This window comes from Sinohyriopsis cumingii, unplaced genomic scaffold, assembly GCF_028554795.1.
Source record: "Sinohyriopsis cumingii isolate HCF-2022 unplaced genomic scaffold, ASM2855479v2 utg003162l, whole genome shotgun sequence".
In the NCBI taxonomy this organism is placed as follows: domain Eukaryota; kingdom Metazoa; phylum Mollusca; class Bivalvia; order Unionida; family Unionidae; genus Sinohyriopsis; species Sinohyriopsis cumingii.
In genome coordinates, this window is record NW_028316416.1 from 83,879 (window position 1) to 110,725 (window position 26,847).

The window sequence follows — 26,847 nt, forward strand, 5'->3', positions numbered from 1 at the left end:
CTAATACTCATTCTGATGTGTATTTTAGGCATGTTCCGTTTCTAACTGACACACTGGCCTATGGAACTTGTCAAGGAGTGAACGTTATCCATTTGTGTTGTCCAGCTGTAGGGGTAAGTGTTTCTTTGGTATTGTATTTGCAATGTGAAGCCATTCAGTTTTTAATATCGTATGGTGAAATGATAGCTTTATTACAATGCAGTTTTGAATCGTTGTGAACTTTTGAATTACATGTTGCTATTAGTTTCATTTTGTAGAACACATATATAGATATTAATTCCGGACGAATTATAATGACCAGTTTGGTTTTATTGTAGCTGTTTGGGGCTGTCTGAAGCTGTCAACAGCTGTCTAGAGCTGTCTATAGCTGTCTGTAAGTATGGCTATAGTGAGTAACTGCACATGGTGGGTGGATCCAATAACTGAGGGTGTAGCCAAAACAAGAAAGCCAACCTAATACATGAGACATGTGTGCTGTAGGTGCATATGTGTGCGGGTATCTCAATATATCTGTATGGCAGGATGTGTGTCGATATGGAAGATGATGTAAGGCCATACGAAGAAGAAAAGGTTAGCTTGTAACCTTGTGCCCATGATCGTTACGGCCTATACAAAGTGAGGGCTAACCCAATAATTCGGGAGAACTGTGAGGTTTGGCAATTAACAAAGTTCACAAGTTCTATCAATCTATCTATGTATCTATCTATCTATATATATATATATGCTGTACAAATGACTATGTTTTTGCAATTGGTTGTTTCAATGGAGTAAGAATGAGTCATTTTTCAGTCATTTTGTTTACATAAGATTATTTGAATCTTTAGTTTGGATTACACGCGATTATGTGAATCTCATTTACATTCCAGGAGATTTTTGAATCTCACTTTCAGTTGAATGATTTTTTTGTTTTCCAATTAGTGAATGTTTGGTTAGAGCATTTTAATGAAACGTATGTATAAAGCGTGAAAGAATCACTGCATTTGTAATATATATATATATATATATATATATATATATATATATATATATATATATATATAAAGTAGTTCATTCAGGTCTATCCTGTTACACCATGAACTCTTATTTTTTCATGATCAACGAAGCTTACAATTCATTTGTGAACTTGAATATGTTTTTACCCACTATTCGTCCTCCTCAAGAGTGCTCGGTCTGTATCAGAAAATCTGTCTGAAAGACTGATGCATATCCATTGGAAAACGTCCTGCTCGAAACCCTCACCGCCAACAAAAGAAGCGATCACTAACTGACAACTGTACCTCGGCTTTTACCTGAACTAACAGATGCTGTAGGGTTTAACGCCATGTTTAGTACAATATATGAGGAACCCGGAGAAAATCCCGGAAAAAACACAGATCCACTTGAAGCTACTGGCAAGATTTATCTCGTACCCACATTGGCCGAAGCCGAAAGTCGAACCCACACAGAAAGAGGTGAAACAGCAGTAATCCGTAACGTTGAGAGCTTTTGACCATCTGATTCTCAAATTATTGTAGATAATCTAAAAGTTTTGGGAAAGGCAGTGAAGTCATTCAAAGAATAAATCTGAATTGTAATGCAAAAAATTGGTTTTATTTGTGAGTTACTATTATCCATTTTTTTAGCAAATATAATGCAAAGTGGAGATATTTATTCATTACACTTATACATTATGGTAACACAATTATGCAAATTGGAGTTCAGATTAGTGAAATATAGTTTGTATTGTTCTCTTACATTATTCTCATCTAATAACATACTATACTAGTTCTACAAGACGATGTGGCCACATCCCTTTGAGAATAATATATATATAATATACATATATGAGTAACAGGTACAAACAATTTGTTTCATGCTTAAGTAAGACCCGACATAATGTATTTTATTATAGCCTCATTTTCGCTTGTATCCATGTCAAGAACTCTGTGACCTTTGCATACACTCCGGGTTTCTTAGCCAAGGCACATCCATCCCCCCATGATGTGGCTCCTATAACTGTGTATTTACCTGAAAATAATATTTTCAACTGTAAAATGACAATATAATGTCTGTTTTGAAAACTATAACGAACTTAATGTTATTATTGAGCGCTCACGAGATGATGTATGAAGCAGATAACATGGTAATTCAATGAGTCATTCAGGGCACTTTTGGAATTGGTCTATTAGATATAATGCCTCAGGAATGCAATGAATGTAACATCCCTATATTGCACTTTCCTAAGATAATGATCACGAATTTAGAAAATGATTTTCTGTGAAATATAGGTGTTTAATTCTTGATCTTGTAAGTTAATTTCAGAAGCCTGCCATGAGTGTTATGCTAGTTCTCCATTACATCCACACTTGATGAATATAGGTAACTCGCCATTGCATCCTAAGGAGCAACTAAATAGTAGGAACAGACTGAAAGGGATCATTCTTAAAATGCTCGACTAACTGCATGCAACTGCATGCATGTGTACGTTTACTAGTTGCATTATCCATGCTAAATATGTTAAGAACTTTGTAAATGTCCATAGGATATACCTCTTTGAGAATGATACGGTTCTATGGTCGTAAACTAAGTAACAAAACAAGCAAAGCCAGGTTAATTAATTTTAACAAGTAAATGACATACCTAGAGAATAAAAGGTAAAGGTGAAAATAGAAAAGGATCTGATAAAATTGTGAATCCAAACATATTTAACCCTAAAATTACCATCACAAGTTCAAACTAATTAAGTGTTCTGAATAAACTCCTGTATTGAATGTGTTGACGTGCCAGTCGCCACGAAAGAGTTGATATAAAACAATCTTGATGTATCACAATGATATTATCCCGAATATCTTTAATGAATTCACAATATTCCGACTATAGTGATTTAGTATAAAAAAAACTTTAATGAGAATGTTGTAATTCTAATAAACAAATTAAAAATTATTTTTATGCTCGAATTATTTCTAAAGAAAACTGAAATACAAATCATAAAGAATAATGGTATTTACTTCAAAACCTTACAAAAAAATCTAGGACATAATGAGGGGATCAGGATGTTGGTCACTTTCTGATCTCATTTGTAAAGAAGTTATGTTCTAGAACATTCTGAGACTAGACCTTGAACTGAAACATCAGTAAGTAACATGTTTATAATGTACAAACAAGACAAAAATCATAAACATTTTCTGCAACATGGTATGGTTAACAGTCCAATTCAACAAGTTGTCATGCTCTTAATGTGCAATCTACAATCATGGAGAAAGGTTAAACACATTACAGATATGGACAATATTTCTGAATCGTTCTTTAAACATGAATGACATTTCTTAGCCATCCTCTGATGGATGTTTCTTTGAAGGACTCGTACACTATCACAGTGAGTTTTCGTCATTGATGACAGCTAATCCTCTTTTGAGACACTACATTATCATTATATTTTCTACATCAATGTAGCAACCATTTCAATTTAAAACAATTAAAGTTTTAGAAAAATAATGTTTCTTTTCTTTTTATGCTGGACAGTGTAAAAGACTTTAATTTAATGATCACGTTATAAGATTATGCTAAAACCTTTTTCGTGTGTACTTGTGTTAGCATGGACTTTTCAATGTACTTCTCCTGAATGTCTGATTAATCGTAAATGACAATATAAATATGATACCAATCTGACATCCAATGTGGCCACCATGGTAGTCAGATATACCGTCTAATTTCAACTACTTCTCCTGAATGTAAAGTCAGATTCACTTTGGAGTTCAACGTTGATTTTTGTGCGCTTGTCGTGTCAGTTGCCGACTCAAACAGCAAAATAATAATGCCCGAAGGCGTTATGTAAGCTTTGTGAGTCGACAACTGACAGTTTATACCACAATAAACTCAGAAAAAATAACATTAAACTCTTATAATTGAAATTTCAATTATTCGACATGTTCTTTTGTTTGCATGAGTAAAAAAACCTGGAAATCTTAATTGCGCGTAGTAATACATGTTTTGGGTTTTATGTTACGTAGCTATTCATAGCACTTGGGATTGTCCTGCTTTATCGTAATAAGGCCATCAATATACCAGTCCTTCAACCAATGAAAGCCAAATGTATTCAATTATTTTTTAAAATATTGTTAAAATGACATTTTCCTTTAACACATACTTCGTGTCTGGCTTCACTGGCAGTTTTTATCTCATTATGTACTCGTGACTATATTTATACAAGTAGTAGACTTATAAAAATAATTATCCTTACAGTTCGTATAGAAATAAACGCAATTCATTTTGATCACGTGGTAACATTCTGACCAATGGAAATGTTACTTTCCTTTACCAGCTACTGACATTGCAATTTGCATAGGGTTTATACAGTAAGACAGTATATTATATTTATTTGGTTGTAAATGAAAATAGTTCCAATCTGATATCCAACATAGCCACACCAACAGTCATATCGAAATCTTCACAATTGAACTCTTCCGAAACGAAGAGTCAGATATTTATAGGATTTCAACTGTAGTCTTTGCTAGCTGTCCTGTTGATCCCGGATGAAATATATACAACTCGTATATCACAGGAGCCATCTTGAAACTTGTGTTATTAGTTCTTCTCCTAAACTAAGTCAAGTGTCATTTTGAAATGTTCACTGAAGGCTTCGTATTGTACATAGCTGATTGTCAATGTAAAATATTACCTATATCATTGATGATATTGGCATCATATTTCCATCTTGACATAATGTTATTATTACATTTCCAAAATGTGTGGTTATCTCAACGCTGTGCTTTCATCAAAAGAATGTTGATAATATCTAGTTAGTTATATATCGAATTGGTGCCAATCAGATACCAAATATAGCTAGCATCCATTTTGTTTAATGTATGATATCCATAATTCTCCAAAACAGTTTTATCAATATGAACGTTTCCTCAGAAGAGATCATAGGATGCCTTGTTGGTCGTAAATGAAAATGGTGCTAACCTGACATCCAATATATCAACCACAAGAGCTAATGTGAAGGACCATTTATTGTTGAAGAATAACAAAGGTGGTTTCATGACTTTGCAATTTAAAGGAAGGATTGGCATTAAATGATCAGTCCGTTGGAGTGATTCTTGTTTTAATTTCACACAAAAGTGGCAATCATCTCACATTTTGAGAACTATTCAGACTGACACATAATATCCAAACAATATACATATATACATGTTGCCTTTCCTAGCTTGTGTTTTAAAAATATTCCTAATATGACCGAGATAATAAAATCTTTATAGTATATATATATATATATATATATATATATATATATATATATATATATATATATATATATATATATATATACATATATATATATATATATATATATATATATATATATATGAAATAAGTCTGTAATAAATGCATGACCAATTAAGATATCTGAGGTACTGCTCTAAAGTTTGTCTGGTGCCCTGACGATCGTCACCAACTCCACTCGAAAATGAAAACCATGATCCAGACAAAACTTTGAAAGACAATAACTGGACTTTAGATCAATGATTCTATTTTTTCTATTTTTCGCTTTTGTTCTGTAAGATTGTCACTTAAGGGTTGTCTCTGTAATTTTTATAGTAAAATCCTAAGGGATGACAGTTCTGCTACTCAGATAATTAACTACTCTCACTGTAGATGACCCCCAATACAGACTCCCATAACAAAATGCAGTAAATTAGCTATCAATTATTACCGTTTATGTTACACACAAAAGGTCCCCCACTGTCTCCACTACAGCTATCCACACCTCCAGTATACAAGTAACCAGCACAAAACATCCGTGGAGTAATGCGTTCTCCGTATGCACTCTTACACGCAATGTCACTGATTATTGGAACTTCGGCAGCTTGCAGTACGTCGGGTATCGAATCTGGACAAGTATAAAAGCCATATCATATATTTTCCTATAAACTGCTGAACTGCATGAATCATTAGAAATCCCATTACTCAGGGAATACAAATCTTAAGAATTCGAACTTGTCGGTAATAACGATGTTTTCGTCTTATAATGGTCAAGTTATGCAAGGAGACTTGTATCGATAGGTGGTAATTCAGTCCCCTCATCTCGGCTTAGTGATGAACTTCGTTGTCATATTCTGAAGTTATTTATGATCTCAGTATGGGAAATGACTAATGAATTATCCCGATCAAGGAAGCAACCTATTTTAGTTGATCATCAACAGCACCGAATAACAGATAATTTGGTCCACACTGTAAAATAGTTCTCGCATTGTGTTTATTTGGAAAGCTTTTGTCACCATTAAATTTATAAGACCTAATTATTTTTCTGTTTTTAGATCTTAATTACCTAGTATCATAGTTTCAGTAGAATGATCCACCCAGCTTTGAGATTAGTTTATTGACTCCGTAGATTGAATCTAATTTGGGTATTTTGATTATATCTTGCAAATTCATCACTATTCTAACAATCCCCTCCCCATGTTTTACAACAAAGAGGATGTTCTTCTAAACGAAATTTAATATCATGGTCATCTGTCACTCTCCCAGAGTTCTGAGCTTACATTTTCAGAAAACAAGTTGGAATATTAGTCAAACTTTAATAAGGAACAAAAGCCTTTTATATACCTTTCTTGGTAGTTTTTGCTTCTGCTATCATTATCATAACCTACAACATATTTGTTATCAACTTATTTAGTTTTCTTGGTTAGATGCCACTGAATAGTTCATGTACCTTTGAAATACTGAAACAGTTAAAATTATTTGAAGACATTGTAATTCAAAAGGGCAATTCTATATAAACACTTAGAAATGTTTATTCATTGTCTTTAATGTATCGCATCTTTCAATCATATATATATACATGGTAAAATGTACTCATTCGCTATCCAATATATTAATATTCATACCTATATCTATATGTACATGTATGAGCCATCTATTTTAATTACTGGTAGCCACTGCAGTTGGAAAATCAACGTCATGTTACAAACCTGATAGATACGGACACAGGGTTGATACATGTATGATTTCTTCAGGTTCAGTCAAGCAGACAAGTCATTCCAATAATGTACTATACCTGGTAATGGAAGCCATATTTGTTGGCAGATTGACATAATTTATATCAGATAAATTTGAAAGATTTTACTACTTTAAATCTTTGACATCTGGGCACTTGATCACCTCTGCTTATTTTATCAAATATCAATGTAACGTCTTCAATGATGCAAGAATGCTAATTTAAAAAATATAGTAAGATTCTGCAAAGTTGCCATTACAAAGATGTTATATAAAGGTTTTCTCTTGTAATAGTCAAGTCGCAAAGTGGTGGCTGGGTGACTATGATTTATCATTCTGTAGTCATATATCCATTGGTTGCTGTGTGGCAGCTACAAAGATGTTTTATCAAGTGATATGGTTAGTGTTTTTGTCATGACTCTTAAACACTAAATAATAGAAATAGCGAAAACCAACAAGTTTTGTAAAATTTAACAAATGATTTGTTCGTAGATTATAATTCAAAATGAAACAAAGAACTTACAGCAATCTAAATTAAATAACACTAATTAATTATTTGATATCACACATCTAAATATTTAAAGATCTGACTAAATTAGTGATATTCCGAACAAATTACATTATTGAATAGGTTCATGTTCCTGAATTCTTGAACATGCTAATGTTCAAATGACCTAAATTATCATGATGTATTAAGTCTTTGGAGTTGTCACAATACTATGATCCAAAATGTTCTTGCTGAAATCAGAATAATTCCAAATGTTCTACTCCAATAATATTATTGACGAGCAATTTGTATTTCCTACAAACAGTAATTTAAATACATAATTCCAAAAAATGTAATAACCCAAAATAACAATAGAACCTATTATACTTCAAGATGTTAAGAAAAGAATGAATCATGTGCAGATCAACAAAATGATATACCCCTCTTCTTGACCTAGGTCATGATTACCATTTTCTGGAGATACTCTGGCATTTATGGAAACTTCCATTCTAGAAGCGTCTAGGGTCAGGGTCAAAATTGTATATTTTAATTCAAATTATGTTAAACATAGCTACATTAATCATGATCGGGATATTTAGTCCACAATCGTACAGAAAAAGTAAGCAATATATTATGTTGTTTATAAAATCAATGTCCTGTGTCAGGTACAAAGTGAACTTGACTTTAGCCTAAGGTCAATTAAACATTATATATATATATATATATATATATATATATATATATATAGATATATATATATATCTATATATATATATATATATATATATATATATATATATATATATATATATATATATATATATATATATATATCAAAACAGTATTAAAAATGGTCAACAAATAATACAAATTAAACTTTAGTAACATTTTAGAAGAAGCTGAACAATACAGATACAGCCCGTTACAAATATCCAAGATTTGTTTCTGAAGTGTCAACATCAACTCACATCATCACCCAACCTCGTGATGGCAAATATGTTTCGAAACCATGTTTTTATCTATTCTATTTGTGAAACATAGTTTTAACTATGATCACTATCCCTCAGTTATTGCATCTGGAGTTTAGGTTACAGGGAAGCGTCCTTATTACATACGAAGTTTTGAACTTTGATCTCTTGCTTAATCTAGGGATGCAGCATCTGAAAACTGTATTGTCATTCATTCTTTCTCATGAAATACTAATACTCTACATTATCATAATATTTAAAGTAATGTAGAAACGTCAACTGGTGGATATGATTAATTATAATGATGGATATGATTCATTTCAATGATGGATATTATTAATTACAATACTGCTACAATACTGCTATGTGTTTACATGTAAACATGGATCCCTACATGGCTAAAGCTCATTTGGAGTACCTGACAGTGTGCCTACTTATGGAAAACTTGATGCCATGCAAAGGAGTTAAGAATGTTATAAGGGTAAAGCCGTGACCGTTATGTCAGATTGGCTTGGATAGGATTTAAGCTTATCGTTGTGTGTCTAGGTCAATGATTAAATCTTTATACTCAGATCAGTGAGTAGCACTTAACATTTGTGTATGTCTCGCCATTGTGAAAATGTCTACTTCATACAGGTTTTCCACAGCAAAGTCAGAGATGCTAATATCAGCCACCAATGGGGAAAAGTAAAACGGGTCATTCAATATAGGCGACTGCTTATTACAAACCTAAGGTATTATAATAATTACTAAAAAGACTCAAAAGCAACAAGCTTTGTATAATTCAACAAATAATTTATTTTCCTAGAATAAAAAGTGACAATATAACAATAATTACTGTGAACATTCTAGAATTTATAACACAAATCCTAACCAATAAAATCTAAATAAACTTGAGCGGTATTATAAAAATCTAACAATGAATGTGTTGATGGGCTTGTGATGGTTTGTGTTGTGACAATGTGCAAATAGACTTTTATGGAATCACACAAATATAATCTAAAAAAATCATCCTTACTTGAACTTCATTATAAATGAACACATCTAAGTCCAGGAATGTTCATTTAGAGCACTTTTTATTTCCAATAAAGAATAATTTGACCAAAATAAATTTTGCCCAAATTATAATTGTGCACAACGATATTACAACGATATTGCTCAGGTGTTAATGTAACAATGAGTAATTGTCCAGTAAACAAGACTTACATAAAAAACTAAGACTTACAAAACCCGAATGATGGCCAATTTATATGTGTAAGCGTTGAGGGTTTAACAAATGATATGATGATTGTATATGGGCTATAATTTGTATATAGTTACGGTTTTCATCGTAATATATATCCACATACCAAATATTTATGAAAATCAGTGCAATAGAATAAAGGATATTAAAGGGATATTGAAAAAAAAACAAAAACGGATGGCATCGTAAACTTTACCTGCCGGTTCGAACATAAATCAGGTCACACTAACCAAGTTCTTTATTCGTTACTCTTGATGAGATACATCAAATACAAATGTCATGAATGTATGTAGAAAAGGTTCCAATATACAACAGGCATAACGAAAAAACAAACTCAAGAATCAACAAATAAACACAATACTCCTTATCCCATAAACTTTGATTGTGTGGGGATGAAACAAAACAAAAATCAGGTCAATACCTTCAGGACTTGAGAATTCCAGGTAAAGATGACGAACTATCAATATATCGTACCTACCTTTCAACAGAAATGTAAGCAGCAAATGTTTGGAGCACCAGCAAGTTTGTACTTACTACTAGACGTTTTCCCCCATCCTGTAATGTGGCATTGCATTCCCGCGGTGTACTCAGTGTTGCTTTGTGGAAGGCATGCTGGCTGTACGTAGTCATTGAACACAATACCTCGCCCATCCTTGGGTCGAATCTTAAGAAGTGCCAGGTCATAATCATGATTTACATCTACAATTAATGAAATTTAGTATCAATAAATTCTCGACTCAAAAACAGGATGAAACCTGTTGTACATTTCTTATCAATTGAAAATACTTCATATCTTTTGTACTGACCATGTTAAAAAGAATGTGGAAGTGTTTATCAACTAAAAATTACTGCAAATATAGGTTCATTGTGCAGCACTGCAGAGAGCTGTTTGATACGATAATAATAATAATACATTACTGATGCATCACACTAAATACAATCCTGTTTCAATATAGCCTTTGCTTATAATGTATCTCTTCCAAGATTCAAATAGAAAAGAGGAAATACAAATCCAAACAAATACATTTAGTATCTAACAGTAACATTAGTAAATATAGGACACATTGACACATTTGACCTACAGTGCTTCTAGCCCCAAAGATTGTCTTTTTGCAATTCAAAGACTTAATCATTGGACTTATGGTGTCATGTTGTTAAGCACTTCCAAGGAAATATTTTAAAAATTCATTCAGAATTATGGCAGGGTAAAATAAGATCATTAAAAGGTAATACTATAAAAGACATAATAATTGCCATAATTTCCATATATGTATAACTAATTAATATATTTTGCACGTCCTAATCACTGAAATGAAACATGAATGCATTTCAAAAATAAAATATATTACTTGCTTAACTTGCTATTTTTCTATCATAATAATTATACTGTTGGAATGTATGTACTTCATGCTAACACATGCATGCACTATTAGTGAAAGCTCATGCTTGATCTAGTTATGGCTGTTGTTGATGTTGATGGGTTTAACGCCATTTTATAGCACACAATAGGCTGTTCATGGAGGCCAGTATTAATGGTGAAGGAAGAACCCGGGAAAAACCCGGAAAGAACCACCGACAGACAAGAAGCTACTGGGAAGCTTTCTCACATACCCACAATGCCGAATCCTAGACTCGAACCTACACAGACACAGGTGATATGGAAACGATTCGTAACTGAGAGCGCTTTAGAACACTCGGCCACACGGGGCCCGCTAGTTATCTAGTTATGGACACCCATGCACGCATTAATCATGCAAACACATGCATGTACTAATCATGAACACACATAATACACTTAACATGCACATGATTGCATTCACTAATCAGGGAAACAGAAGCTTGTTCTAGTTATGCAGAAACGTAGATGCAATAAGCATGCAGCATGCACACACATGAACATAATAATCATGCACAAACATACATGCACTAATTATCCACACACATGCATTTATTATTCGTGCATATACATGCATGCAATAATCATGCACACACAGGAATGCACTAATTATGTACACACGTGCATGCACTAATCATGGAAACGCATGTTTGTTCTAGTCATGGATACACAGGCATGCATAAAAATGCACATATATGCATGTAGTAATCGTGCGCACCCATGAATGCACTAGTCATGTATGCACATACATTCACTAATCAGGTACACATATGGATGTACTAATCAACACTAAACACTAATCATGCACACCCGTGGTCACAACAATAATGCACACACATGTATATACTAATCGTTCACACACATGAATTCACTAATCATGCGCATACATGCATGCACGATTTATGCACATAGATGCATGCACTAATCATGCACGCACATGCGCACGCCAATCATACATACACATGTATGTGCTAATCGTTCACACACATGCATATACTAAACATGCACAAACATGCATTCGTTAATCATGCATCATGAAAAATGAGAACACCTGCAAATAATGTAAATTAAACACTGGTAAATATATATTTAATGTGAGCGAAAAGAGCACTCACTCATACTAATTAAATGAGAATGGTTTTGTCCTAAGAAGTAATTGAAAAGAAGCTGTATAATTTCACAAAGATTAACTGTTATATGTATTTATTCCTGCTTTAAGATTAGTTCATTTATCTCCTAAATCCCTATTCAGTCTTTACCTTTAACGTATACATAGATGTAGAAATATGATCATTCGTGGTTATACTAGTTCTGTGATGTTATTTTCACTGAAGATTTCTGAGCAGTGTATGAGTGTATTTGTTCAGAAAAATACCCCTCTTAAACACAACTCTAAACAAATGACCTAGTAATGTGTTTGAATATCTGTATCTCTGATGAGTGATGAGAATTCTTGATGAAGACATGAAATGTCCATTAAATTAAATCATTTTTTTAAAATTCTAGATATAAAATGCCGATGACAATGTTTCCCTTATAGATCTTAATACAGCAAAATGTAGAACTCAGTCTTTTAATTTAAATTTCTTGTTACAGATGTTTGCTATGGCAGTAAATACAACAAAATGAAAGTCATATTGCATGTGTTGCCTTGATTTATATTCACACAGTATTTTTATTTTTAATTTTGAATTGATCTTTTCCATCATAGGAAATGCTTTCATATTATTCATTTTGAGTTGCTCTTTTGAATCAAATGACATTCTGTTACGTTATTCATATTGAATTGTTCTTTTCTGTCATTTGACATGTTTTTATGTTATCGCTTTTGAATTGGTCTTTTATTTTATAGAATATGCATTTAGCGACGTACTCCTCCTCAACATCTTCAATATATGCCTTCTTTTTTAAGCTTTGTATAGCCAGCTAACTGCATATGTCTCTAATATGGATCTTGATTAGAAATAGTCTTACAAAAACTACTATCTAGGTAATTGATAGAAAACTATCAAACGTATATACCAGTATATTTACACTATAATGCATATTTTAATCCTTTTGAATCAACGTTGTAAATATTATTGCAATATGTCTGGTTACGGGCTATAACATGTCTATCCCAAAGCAGGTACAACATGCAATATATATTATAATGCGACACAGCGGAGTGTGAGACAGATATCCGCGGTTACCATTATATCGCTCATGGGTGAAGAAAGAAGCAATCCTAAACTCCTTCTCATGGCTATCATAACCGGTGTTATCGTGGTCACCTGTTCTCACAACGATTTCATCACTCCTGAGACCTCTGTGCAAACAGAAACATAAAATTACACATGCTATTTATACAAGTAGACTTCGTCTTCATGACAGAAAGAATGGGAATGGGAAACCTAAAATTAATGTCCAAAACAATTAAAGCAATCCAAGAGAAGTCAGTGTATTTTACTTTTCTGTTCTTCTTAAAAGCTCACTAATATTTTTGAACAAATTCAAAACACCAACCCGTATGTCTGGAGAAGCAAGCATTTCTTGATGACCAATAAGTGGTACGGCCAGACATCATATAAAAGTCTTATTTTGAAAACACCCTGTCAGTATGGCAATCAATTTAAGGGAAGAGGCATTAACAAGACTGTCACGATGGCCATTATGTTAGCCATATTGATTGTTAGATTAGAACAATTAACAATGACTATAACTGGACATTATAAGAAGTAATCCAATAACATTTTCAAGCCATAGTGAATGTACAATCTGCACCACTTATGACAAACTAAATATCATAGGTCCTTTATTGCAAGCAAACTTTCCAATAAAATATTTTTCTCCTTGAATGCTTACCTGATTACATTAAAATCAAATATATATGCCTACTATCTCCTCATAACTGCCCGCTCAGTTATGGAAATTTGGCTGTTTTTATGTCCATAGTATGTAGACAAGGGCAATAACTCTGCACATTACCGCTCCTTGTCCCCTACAGATGCAGCTAATCGTGTGAATGTATGCTTGCATTGTGGGGAGGATGGGAGTGCATTCAAATAATACGACTGGGTGGGCATTCTAAAGCATCCTGGCAGAAACAAAAAACACTGCAAAACATTGGGTGTCGCCTTCAAATACGTTCCAATATCACATTACATTTGGAGGATTGGTAATAGGTCAGTCCACTTTTGATAACAATTGAGCTTACATAATAGTTCCCGTTTGAAAGCCTTTTAGATTGTGCCAGTACAAGAGTGAAGTCATAAGACGCCTTTTCTATTGCACAATGATGGCAACCGATTCTTGATGATGAAACTGGCTTGCATCATAAGGATTGCTGATCCATTTCATCGAAACGGACGGTTGACTGGCTCAATAGAGAGTGCATGGAATTAATTGGATGGCAAGGAAATGCTATCAGGAGAAAGGATTGGTATTAAAGGAGCGTCAGCAAGTTCAGTGCTAAAGGTTTGACGTTTTGAAATTCAGGCTTAACATAACAAATGATACTTTCCACTTTCGAAAACAATCTGAATGATTAAGGTATATGAAGATCAAATAATGAAATGTTAGAGAGGTCTTTTTACTGACCAAGACGATCATAGCCACAATGATCGAACAATGTTCCAATATGATAGAATGGTGTCAACATTTTGTCTTAGAATTATAAGAATAAATGTCAGCTACCTAAGTAACAGACGCACTCAAATGGATATTTTGTATTATTTTCACTCGTAACCAGTCCTTGAAAACAATGGAAGAGGGGCTCATTAAAGGCTTTTGATACAACAGAATATTAAGACTTGGAATTCATTAAGAATGCCACTGGCATCCATTCTGTACGATCTATACCTGATTACTTGTGATATACCTTTCAGGATTATTTGGAATTTAGCGCACAATACTGTAAGTTACTTTTAAATTTTCACATGGTGTCTTAAGGAAATACATTATTTGTTGAATTTTACATACCTGTTTGATCAATAATTTTCAGTTCCTTAATTTAACTAAAGAGCCATAACAACAAACTTGTTCTGAAAACTGTTGCTCTAAAAATGAAAGACTTTCATGATAACGTTCATCTCAAATATATTGACATGAAGACCTGTGTCCTATTGACGCTACTGGTTACAGCCAGTGTCTAAGTTTGGTAATAGATGGGCTTTGCATTCAATGAAACATGCATCTATATACACAGTTACATACTTTTCGGCAGCTTTAATGATAATTATATTGTTAGCCAACCTTGGTTGCACCATTCATCCAGGTAAATACTATTTTGTTTGTTATGCTGATCTTGTAATAGAGTGGCATGGAAGATGAGTACACTTGTGAGATGCAAATGGCACACGTATAGGTGATACAGTAGGAAGATTTGCATCGTTGAGATAGCAAGGCCATCTGCAAAGAGCACATGTAGAGGTGATCCAGTAGGATAAGATCTGCTGCTGCATTACACATTTAGAGGAGAAGCTCCTGATGACTGAAAGATGGACATTTGACTAAATGGCATTTAATAAATCTTCCGTTAAATGACTAACTGAGCACATAAAGTGAACAAAGCAACTGTTTCACATTAATATGTGATGCTTCCTATTAAAATATGGCGCTTCCTATCAATGTGGTATGCTTCCCATTACAGTATTATGCTTCCCATCAATTGGTTATGCTTCCCATTAATTTGTATTGTTTCCCATCAATGTGATTTGCATCCCATCAATGGGTTATCTTTTCCATCAATGTGGTATGTTTCCCATCAATTTGTTTGGCTTTAGAATATGCTTGCAAAATGAGAGGAAAATGTAACCTACGTTTGTAAACAGTGACTATTAAAATGAATATCGATATACCAATCAAGTTGCATCACTATGTAAGTCTTTGATATGATGTCATAAGGGACAATACTGTACCAAACAATAAAATGGCGAGGAATCACACTGAAATAATGAAGACATTGCCCTAACATATCTTTATATTTAACTAATTATCAACACCCTTTTAGCAATTACATAATTGAAGAAACTACGCTATTCAAAATGCATGTGCCCTTTTAACGTAATCGTAATTACAGAGGTGTATATACTTCATTATCATGTATGTAGTTTTCACATTAATTTCTGTTACACATGGAAACAATTTGTTTATGTTGCTAAAGGGAAGTGATAGTTTTAATTCACCGTAATGTATTATCCTAGCTGTTAATCTGTTTTGAACTGTTATTTTAGAGCAATATACCAAGAAAACGTTTGTTGTGTAATAGGTTCGTAGAGTCACCTCAAATCATTACCATGTAAAACTTTCCGTTTACACTAAACATTTACTTTCTCTCTGTCTTTCTCAAATATAAATCAATTAATGACCATGATTTGGGCATATTTATTTGATAAATTAACTAATGGCTATACATTCATAGTTTCAACATTCTTTGCTAATAGTACAAGTGAAATTGTGTGCGAAACACAAAACAAGGAGATTCAAATTTCCTTTATTATGAATGCGGTCTAACAAGTGAAAAACATTTGATTTTGTGTATTAGGTTTTAAAAATACGTATATAGTATGAGATCCATTGAAGTTGTTACTTGTCTGCCACGATTGATGCAAGGAAAACGTTTCAAAAGAAATGAAGCTCAGATCATTCCTTATAAAATAGTATGTCCTCTCCTCTATATATATTTGTTGACCAGACAATACATAACAGTTTGACCCTAACGATGTTTAATGTTTCTTCTTTTTTAAATGCATCTAATGATTGAATATTGTTCATTTTTTTATTTTCTCGCTATGTTAAACCGTTCCATCAATTTACACACATGGTGAAACCTGGAACAAAAGTTGCACAAAATCTGGATCATGGATTATTCAGATTCGATTTGAAATGTGATAGAATCTTCTCTATTTTTCAAATGTTTCTCCACCTTTTATAAGTTAAAATTATTTAAATTGTAGAGGTGAAATTGAACCGGCTTGCGCATTAGCTGGTGATCTTCATGTTTTAATTTAGAAAATCAGAGCTGTTACCAAATCAATATTTGTAATATATCAATGTCTTAGAGCATGACCACTTATTTACAGAATACAGGTCATATAAAGCCACTGTGACATAAAAGATCCATATGCACTTGACATATATGTTTAATGGAAACATGATAAATACTCTTATAATTTGGGCACATACACCATCTTTAGTTACTGTTTAAAGCCACATGTGTGTGACTTGGGTGACCCACTTTTAATGTGTAAAATGTTTTCATTCCAGGATGCATTCTTGGTGTAGTTGATAAGTTTAAAAGTGGATTTAAACGTGTTATAATCTGAACAAAGGCATCATATGAACTACACTGTAAAATCAGTCTCAGTGACCCATCTGTAGGTGTGAAAAGTTTTCATTCTTAATCACATGTTATATAGCAGCTATTGGTGTTTTGATATTAGAGCCAACACTAATAGTCTGCACTTTATCATAAATACTAAAAGGTAAGTCATAAAGTTGGTGCGTGACACATTTTCAATTCATGAAATGCGAAATTGTACATTTCATGTTAATACGTCGACGATGCACGTAGATATTGTTTTTAGCAATTTAGAATACAATTTGAGAACTAGGTGACAATGACCAATCTTTGCTTTAAGTCATGCTCATCTGCAGTTGGACTCTCATTAGAAGTTTGATCACAGTGGTAAGGTGTTAGCATTGACATCATTAGTACAATTTTCAGGTAATTTTTAACCAATTATGGACAGTGGGGTACAGTGACCCAATCTCCATGTACGAGATATGTTAGTGTCATGTCCATATATACAGACCAGACAGAAGAATGGACACAGTTTAATGGAATTTTTAATAAATCCTGGTAATTGGATCACATAAATCTACTGATGCTAAGCAAGAACTGTCTTTCCTAAGAGAAAAACCTAGTATAAATTTGGAGGTAAGATGACAAAATCTAGAGACGTTATTTCACAGTATAAATATTATATGATTTCAAATCTTGAAAGAACTAAATCACAATCAAGTCAATGAAGTTGTGTTACCAACCGTGGCTGACTTTTCTCAACTTCTACGTCGGTATCACTAAACCATCCGAATTTGATACATTAACAAAAATCAGTGTAGCTTACATCAATACGACTATCATATATCCGTCTTATTGCTGTCATCGTATTCATAATTGTAATGATAAAGACACGAGAAAGTGCTAAAAAAAATCAATGGCCTCCAATCCGGAGAGGGGAAAATGGATTGAACAGATTACATCTATATCTTAAACAGCAATGCTGTGATGTAATGAAACGATCGTTTACCTAAATGCCTGTATTTTGTGATAGATTGTTTACAAATGAAGATGGCACCCTGAGAACAAGTCTGAAATAGCGTATGTTGGCAATACGGACATTTGCAGCAATGTTGCAAATATATATCTTTAACGTATGCCAAACTATACACTTATGTTAGCAAATCAAAAGAGAGACCATTACTCACTGGAAGCAATGAGCTGCACTCAGGATCCAGTATTCACTGAGAATAGTACCTCCACAGAAGTGGCTATCATGCAAGGTGCCTACAAGACGTCTGATCCCAACCTGCCATGGGTTTGCTCCTTGCACTGCATTCCTTCCGCCAATTATCTTCTCAAGTTTTGGTCGCGGAGCTAGTTGCTTCTCCTCCGTCACATCCCGCTTGCCGCGCTCCATCAATGGCCTTTTCCCACAGGTTACAGGTCCTGAAGGAGATGGATTATATTACAATTGGTGACATCCCTGCCTACATAGAAAATCATGTACTTGTATTAAGTGATGACTGGGGAAAAATGTGTCTCTTAATACAGTAAGTGAATGTGATTCATACTAATAACTCAAAATACAAAGCATTTTGACAGTCAGTAACCACCTATATCCATTTGTATCTAAGATCAAAATAAGGCATGTATTATGGCTAGAAGTTAGTGTTGGTGAAAATATCCAACTGTTTGAAAGGCGATTGAGACTGACTCATATCCCAATATAAATGTCCAAAGTATGTCATAAATGGTGTCAGATGGAACAGAGGAAGCTCATATTAATATTTCAGGTGATGCTAACAAGATCGTCTTCTGCTGGTCACACAATCACTCCGCTATATCCGCTTACTTTGCTTTGGCTACCTCATTTGTATATGTTAAAACTGGTTATTTTACGTGTAATCGTACAAGATGTGTCTTTCAACAACAAAATTACGTCCCACTAACTTGAAAATAAATAACATATGCCGTTAAATAAAATGTCATCAAACTCAAACGGTTCTCAAAATGAATGTATCGAGAATGACTCTTTGTTTCATCATATCTAGTGGAGGATAAGGCTAATTACCTAAAAGGTTATATAATTTTATATCCAAATAATTAGTTACTGTGGCAAATTGCAAAACAAAATGCAAAAGTGAAATGCCTCTACCCCCCACCGTCCCATATATATATATATATATATATATATATATATATATATATATATATATATATATATATATATATATATACATATATCACAGTGTGTGTGTATGTATATATTGACTGTCCAACCAATATTGTGTACAATGCATTTAAGGTGCATATGCATATGCTTAATGTACTATAGCAACAATGACTTTCAGGTACCATCCCTGTGCTCACTTTGTTCAAGCTACGATATATTTTAGTAGCTTTGCTTAATGTGTTGTAGAAACTATGCATTTTACTAGCTGTCCGTGTGCTTAATGTGTTGTAGCATCAATGAATTTTAGCTGTTATCCCTGTGCTCACTGTGCTGTAGCTACAATGCATTTTAGGTGATATACCTATGTTCAATGTATTGTTGCAAAAATGCATTTTAAATCCTATCCGTGTGCTTAATGTATTGTAGCAACAATGCTACCATGAGGCGATATTCCTATCATATTTCCTTCTACTATCATGTTAATGCTTGCAGTTGAAATGTCTGTCCCTCAATTGGTATCGTCCCAGTCTTTTTGAATATTTTCACAATATGTAGCTAAGACCAACAATCGGTTAAAATACAAACGAAATCCACCGTGTTGATTGCGGTGATAAACTAAATTGATGGTGAGCCTATTCCGCTTTATTTTGTGGTTTGCACGTGAGAGGTTGTTGTTAAGTGAAAATAAACGTCTTTTTGCTTCCTTCTTATGTGTTTGATGTTCATCGTCGTTTCGTAGATTGTTATAATGTTCTAAAATAAATAGCACGGCTGATTTGTACATTGAGTTGTTTCTAACGGGTTCGGTCTTTGGTGTAACTCCAGACTGGTCAATATTCCTATCTCCATATCTTTTGTTGTCACCCCTAGCTTTTAGTTTCCACCAATATTCGGTCCCAACCCATTGTATGTTTTGTGAATTTTCGATCCACAACATAGCCCCAGTACAAGTACAGTATAACATTATCTGTTTAACAACGTGATGGTTTATTTAATACTCTAGATACATTTCAAGTGCCAAAATGTGAAGAAACATCTTTTTATATGTAAGCTGTGAAACTTGTCTTAAGAGATTACCCAATACAGTGAGACGAGGAGTCTGCTCTGACTTCCTTTTGACCCGGACTACTGACCAAAAGCTATTTATGTCAATAAACATATTGACCATGATTCAAATTCTTGATCACGATTTCACTCCACTTGAACATGACACGCTAGGTTCTAAATGCAAAATGGACAGGTAAACATTGAAATCCAACTTATGAACCTTGTTGAAATGTGCACAGGTGGATTTCTTCAAATAAATTTCGTGAGATGAAATAAGGTTGATTACATAATGCTCATGGAATTATCGGATTTGGAACACCAAAACGTCAATAGTAGTACACACTTGTGATTGTATACGTCCGTAAGTATATATGAATGTGTGTACGTGTGTGTGTGAGAAAGACAAATGTGAAATGCTCTGCATCATATATAATTCACAATTACCCGGTTGTTTAAATTATCTCATTGTTAATATTCATATCATAATCCAAACTACATTTATATGTTCTCACAGGCTATAGAAATACAGATAACCGTTTTATAGGCAAACAATGTGGACATGCATTTGTTCAATTTCAAATAGTTCGAACAATTAGATATTAAATATACATTTTCAATCTATATATATACAGTTGTAACAGCTATTTTAAACCACATCACAACATCTGCATGCTTGTTACAATGCTCAAATTTTAATTTCAAATCATTGCTTTAACTAATAATATATATCTAATTATTTTCTATAGATATGGCATTTCATCATCCCATGTTTATACACAAAGCATGATATTCAAGAATAACCTAACCTTTGCCACTGCCTACTTACACAATTTCTATTACAAAATTACAGAACATAAGTAACCATATCAAATAACTCGATTCCTCAGTATAATTGGCATGAGATTGTTTTATAATAAAATTGTTTTTATGAAAGAGTAAAAACAGAATAGTCCATTGAAATATGATAGTTCATTACGGAGGTATGATTATTTAAACTTTCAAAGAATAACATTCTATGCAACCTAAGGGCAAATCGTCAGAAGGTAATTCAACAATCCTGCAATCATCTGATATTGCTTGACTTGTTTCTTAATTTGGACGTAACTCCAATACACGCTCAAAAATAGCAGCTGTACTGTTACTTACCTGCACTGACGGCTCTCATGGTGTGTTTATTTTTGCTGATGTCACGGTGGGAGGGGTTGTTAAGTGCAAGGTGAAATATATTCCTCTCCAATCCATGCCTTCCGTGTGACATTTTGTTTTCAACAATTGTCTCTTCACAGCAAATGCATTTGCACCAATGCGACATGAATGCCAAACATGCGAGAATTATCCATGTTTGAGATCTGACTGCATGCATCTTGATGTATTTTATTTTACCTAATTCGTAATAATACAACCTTTTAACATCAAATTATCCCTTTCTTCAACATGAGTTTCTCTAATACCGCACATATGTTTCAAGTGCCTGGATATGAAGAAACCTCTGGTTATATTGAAGTTCTGTGACGTGTCATAAACGGACCAGCCAATGAATTAGAAGGGAAGGAGGAGCTTGAGTTTTGCCTGGATCCAGAATATGGACCGAAATAACTTTTTGTCAATGAATATAATGGGTATCATCATAACCTTTCTTTAACCTTATGAGAAACATGCTTGGACAGTTGTTTTTCAGAATCATACAATTGAAAACTGCGCCAACACAGTATCATCAAACAATTACATCCCTTCAGAGATTTGATGAAACATCGCAAATGTAAACTTTATAGGTAAACATAGGATACATATTCGTCTACCTTGTCTAAATCTGTTAAACTGCCTTAATATGGTCTATTTCATTGAACGTTCTGAATTAGATTACACAATAACGTCATCAGTTAACCCTTGAGTGTATGTGTGTATGTGCGTGTGTGAAGACGGGATCTAGAGAGGATGTTAACTATCTCGTGCACGCTTACACCACGATATTACGCGGGTCACATAGGCTCATTCGTAGCACACATTTTATAATTAAACTACTTATATAATGTTTATCATCAACATTTGAGATAAACACATTCCTTTCTAGACTAAATTTTGGAATACATTTTGACTAATTGATTTATAAGCTATTTTGAAGAATGAGAGGTCAAATGTACATTTTCAGTTTGTTCATGCAACACATATCATAGCTTCTTGCAAACCATTTTCACCGAACTTGACACCAAGATACAAGAACATGATTTGCATTTTTAATACTCTAAGTATAAAGGAATATGCATTGTTATCATTTCAACGAAGTTACGTTGATCGTTTTTCTCCAGTTTGATAGAAGAAATTTGAAACTAATGGCTACCTTATGTAGCGTATGCATAATTAATATCTTGACTATTACCGTTGTCACTCTCTATATTACATCTAAACATTATGTTTGTCATTTTCTAACATACAGCAAGCATGACGTTTGTTTATATATGTCGTATATGAAACATTACAGTTGCCGATATACAATTTCAGACAATACTATTCTCACTGATCATAATACACGAATCATTACTTTGGTGCTTTCTATCATACAACACATATACATTCGTACGTTTATGTATGTGATACATCAAAAAGTAAAGTTGTCACTGTCATTCATAATTCAAACATGACCTTCCTCATTTAATATCATATCTCAAACATTATCTTGATGATGTATATCATACAACAAACATTACCTCTTTCAACATATTCCGTTAACGTAACTGCTTAGAGTGACCATGGGCCTGTAAACATGGTATTACCAGCAACCGAGATTGAGAGAGAGAGAGAGAGAGAGAGAGAGAGAGAGAGAGTTTTGAGGTGTGGTATTCGGGGTGAGGTGGTGATGGTGGTTTAGTCTGTAGGTATGTGTGAGTATGTTATTGGACGTATGGTTTCCGCTTAGTTCACGACTAACATGCGCCTTACACAACTTAGTTTTTGAGATTAAATAATACAATCCAACATTAGTAACTAGGCACCGAACCTGTCACGAAAATTAACGGAAACTCAGAAGTCCTGGATCCGGAGAGAATGGTTCGACGTAATAAAAAAAGGGGAAATAGGCTTTAACTTCTTTTCTGTGATCTTAAATGCACACACGAGTGAGCATGAGCACACGTCTGGTGCGACGTTGCATATGATTGAAAGAACGTTTACAACACTTTATAAATAACTACATAAATATTATACAATATACAGTTCGTAAAACAATTGTAAAGTATGAGAAGAATTGAACGGCTGTTGGAATTGCAGACATGTTACAACAAAGCATTTTCCCCCCTGATAAACAAGAAACATTAGTTAAACCAAAAACAAAACCTGAGTAGGAGTAGAAGAAAAAAGCTTATTGAATATATTTAGTTGGTGAAGTTATCATATGCATTAAGAAACGGATAACTAGTTTGATAATTTACTTTTGTTACGAAAACAATTGGCACAATGAGGAAATAAATAACGCCCAATGTATACATTGAGAATAAGCATAAAGTAGAAATATAATATGTAATACTCGTTATCAGAATAGATTATATCACTTTTTAATCATTCCAATTTTTAAGGCACTATTGTAATTATGTTTCGCGAGCATTAAAAACACAATGAGAACTGCTTTACTATTTGAATGAATAATTGGTCTTAGACATATGGATATTTCCAAACAATTATAAACCATGTTAAATTAGGTATGTGTATTTGTGAAATTCTAATTAAGATTTAACAATATTTTTCATATTGCTAGGATCTTTTAAGTGTCGATGTTTAGAGTGATGTCTAACACTGGGATATCATGCCGCTGACATGATGCATCCACACCCAAAACATTAGTCTAATACCATGGCAACCAGTCCTAACACTGAACACCAAGCGAGATAGCTTCTTGTGCCATTTTAAATGATGAAAAAGTTATTTTTACTCTAACACAAGAACTCATGAGATGATAGAAGCACACAATATGTTGATTCCTAAAATTTAGTGCAGCCCAACTTATTTTTCCGATTTTGTTTTAAAAACCACATTTTCTTAGTGTCCCTGGCGTCGACCATGATCAAGTTACAAGTGAAATATTTTAAATCCACTTAGTCAAAGGTAATCTGCTTGGCTAAAGTATTCTGTTGTTTTATTGTGGTACATAAGGATGTTTAGATCTGCGTTCGCCTTCAGAAAAAGCAGATCTCTGATATCCGCGTCACTGAAGGGTACAAGTGTTTCTTCCAAATCCAAGTTGACCAGCTGAACTGTCTATTTTACAGCCTTCGGGCACTTGTCCATCTGTGCTATCTATGGTACAGTCTTCAGGCAGTTGACCAGTAAAGATCTTAATCGGGGACACGTCCAATGAGATTTTCAACACTAAACATTATAAATACCTCATGCTTGAATGAATCCGCTTGGATCACATCTGTATTGGCTGTATAACAAATACATATTCTTCGAAAAAAGATATTGTCACCTTTCAATTTTATTCCGTTCAGGTTGTTCTTTAGTTTTAAATGTATATAGCTGATCTGAGATAATTTGATACAATCATCTTTGGAATACCCGGGGATGTGCGTAATTAGCTCATTGAAACTGTGAATTTAGCGGCATACCACGCAAATATAGTCTTTGATGAAATATTAATACATATGTCATTATGGACGTTGACTCTTAAACACAACTGACGGCATTCAAATCTCTGCATCGACTATATTCACAACATTGGCATGGTATGGTCACTGATTTAATCAATCTTGTTTTCTATATACGTTTCTTTTTTTTAATGACACCAACAAACCAGCGTATTTGCCTAATTAAATACACATATATAAATAATATTTACTATACTAGTTTTGGCAACAAATATATCAAATGCCACAATATTTTGTACATGTGATGTGATTACAAATACATGACAATCAGGCACTTTAACATGGCATTACAAGTAGCTGTACCCTTTGAGTGTGCTACCAAGTATTTCAGAATGTTAATTGTTGTAAACGTTTTAGTGATATGTATCGGCAAATCCATTTATGAACTAGGACACTGATATTACCATTACTGTTTATCTCTTCGGTCAAAACTAATAGTATATATATATATATATATATATATATATATATATATATATATATATATATATATATATATATATATATATATATATATATTAAATTGGCACTAGATTGTCAAGATCATGCATTACTGTTGTTTTTTAGGAGGAATATACGTACGATTAGGGCGATTTATTTAATGGTTTTCTTATTTATATGTGTCCTTCGTGTTTTATAAAACCCTTTAATATGGGTACACACACGCAACTTATGCAATATTAAAATGTTTGAAAGGGTTAGGGTTAGGCTCTGCCCTCTCACACAGTATGGGGCGTGGGTTGATAAGGCAGCAGACTAATATACCTATAAATCAATAGGAACGGAGAGAGAGTCAACGTATTTTGATAAGTGACGCAACCCCACTAACACGAATGTATGTTTGTTAGATTGTATGTTTCTCTCTTTGTCTATCTGTCTCTCTTTGTATATATGTCTATATTGATCTCTCTCTCTCTCTATGGAGTTATGAATGACGGGAAAATGTAATTTCACGAAGCACATGAAAGGAGAAAGTTATTAATAGATGATATAAATAACAATATATTCGGTAGCAATGCTAGTTAAATAAGTATAATAATTTAGATGAATTTAAATATATTTAAAGTTTGAAATGCATCTTGACGGCTCCTCATTTTGCTTAATATTTATGCAGCGATGCGGCGAAGTAAACTGATAAAATGGTACGATGTGTGGGTGCAACCGATTCTTAGCCATCTAGTTTGTGTAGAAACAGGTATACATTTGGTGGATTTTGAGTTGTAATGTTTCTTTAATAGTGTTTCAGTCATATCGCTACGATATCTGCATTGTGGCTGTTTACAGTGATGTCAAACACTGGGGCATCATGCGGCAGACATGTATCATGATGTCGTACCGAAGTAACAATATCCTGACAACAGGCCGACAAGGCTTAAACCTAATCTCTTAATGCTGAGCGCCAAGCGAGGTAGCTGCCAGTACCAGCTTTGTAAGTCTTTGATACGCCTCGGCAGGGCATTGAACCCACGTCCTCCCCCATAAGAAGCTCTAACCACTAGGCCACATGAACGGTAGTTTCGGAATATGGATACAGTGGTAATGTTGAAAAGATATTAATTACCTTCTTTATTAAATTCCGTTGTCCGTTAGATTACCAATGTTTTATTGATGTAAAATATACACTTTTATCAGTGATAAGCTATCCGGCTTCATTTA

General features: G+C 33.6%; 1 protein-coding gene across 1 annotated transcript; it reads right to left on the minus strand.

Annotated features, from left to right (window-relative positions):
- Positions 1-1,885: 1,885 nt before the first annotated feature.
- LOC149769852 (chymotrypsinogen A-like) lies at positions 1,886-21,812 on the minus strand. Its single transcript, XM_089949740.1, has 6 exons — positions 21,701-21,812; positions 18,540-18,780; positions 13,262-13,377; positions 10,208-10,372; positions 5,693-5,869; positions 1,886-2,007 (listed from the first exon to the last, which is right to left on the minus strand). The coding sequence occupies exons 1-6, from the start codon at positions 21,810-21,812 to the stop codon at positions 1,886-1,888; spliced, it is 933 nt and encodes a 310-aa protein (XP_089805866.1).
- Between the last annotated feature and the right edge of the window lie 5,035 nt (positions 21,813-26,847).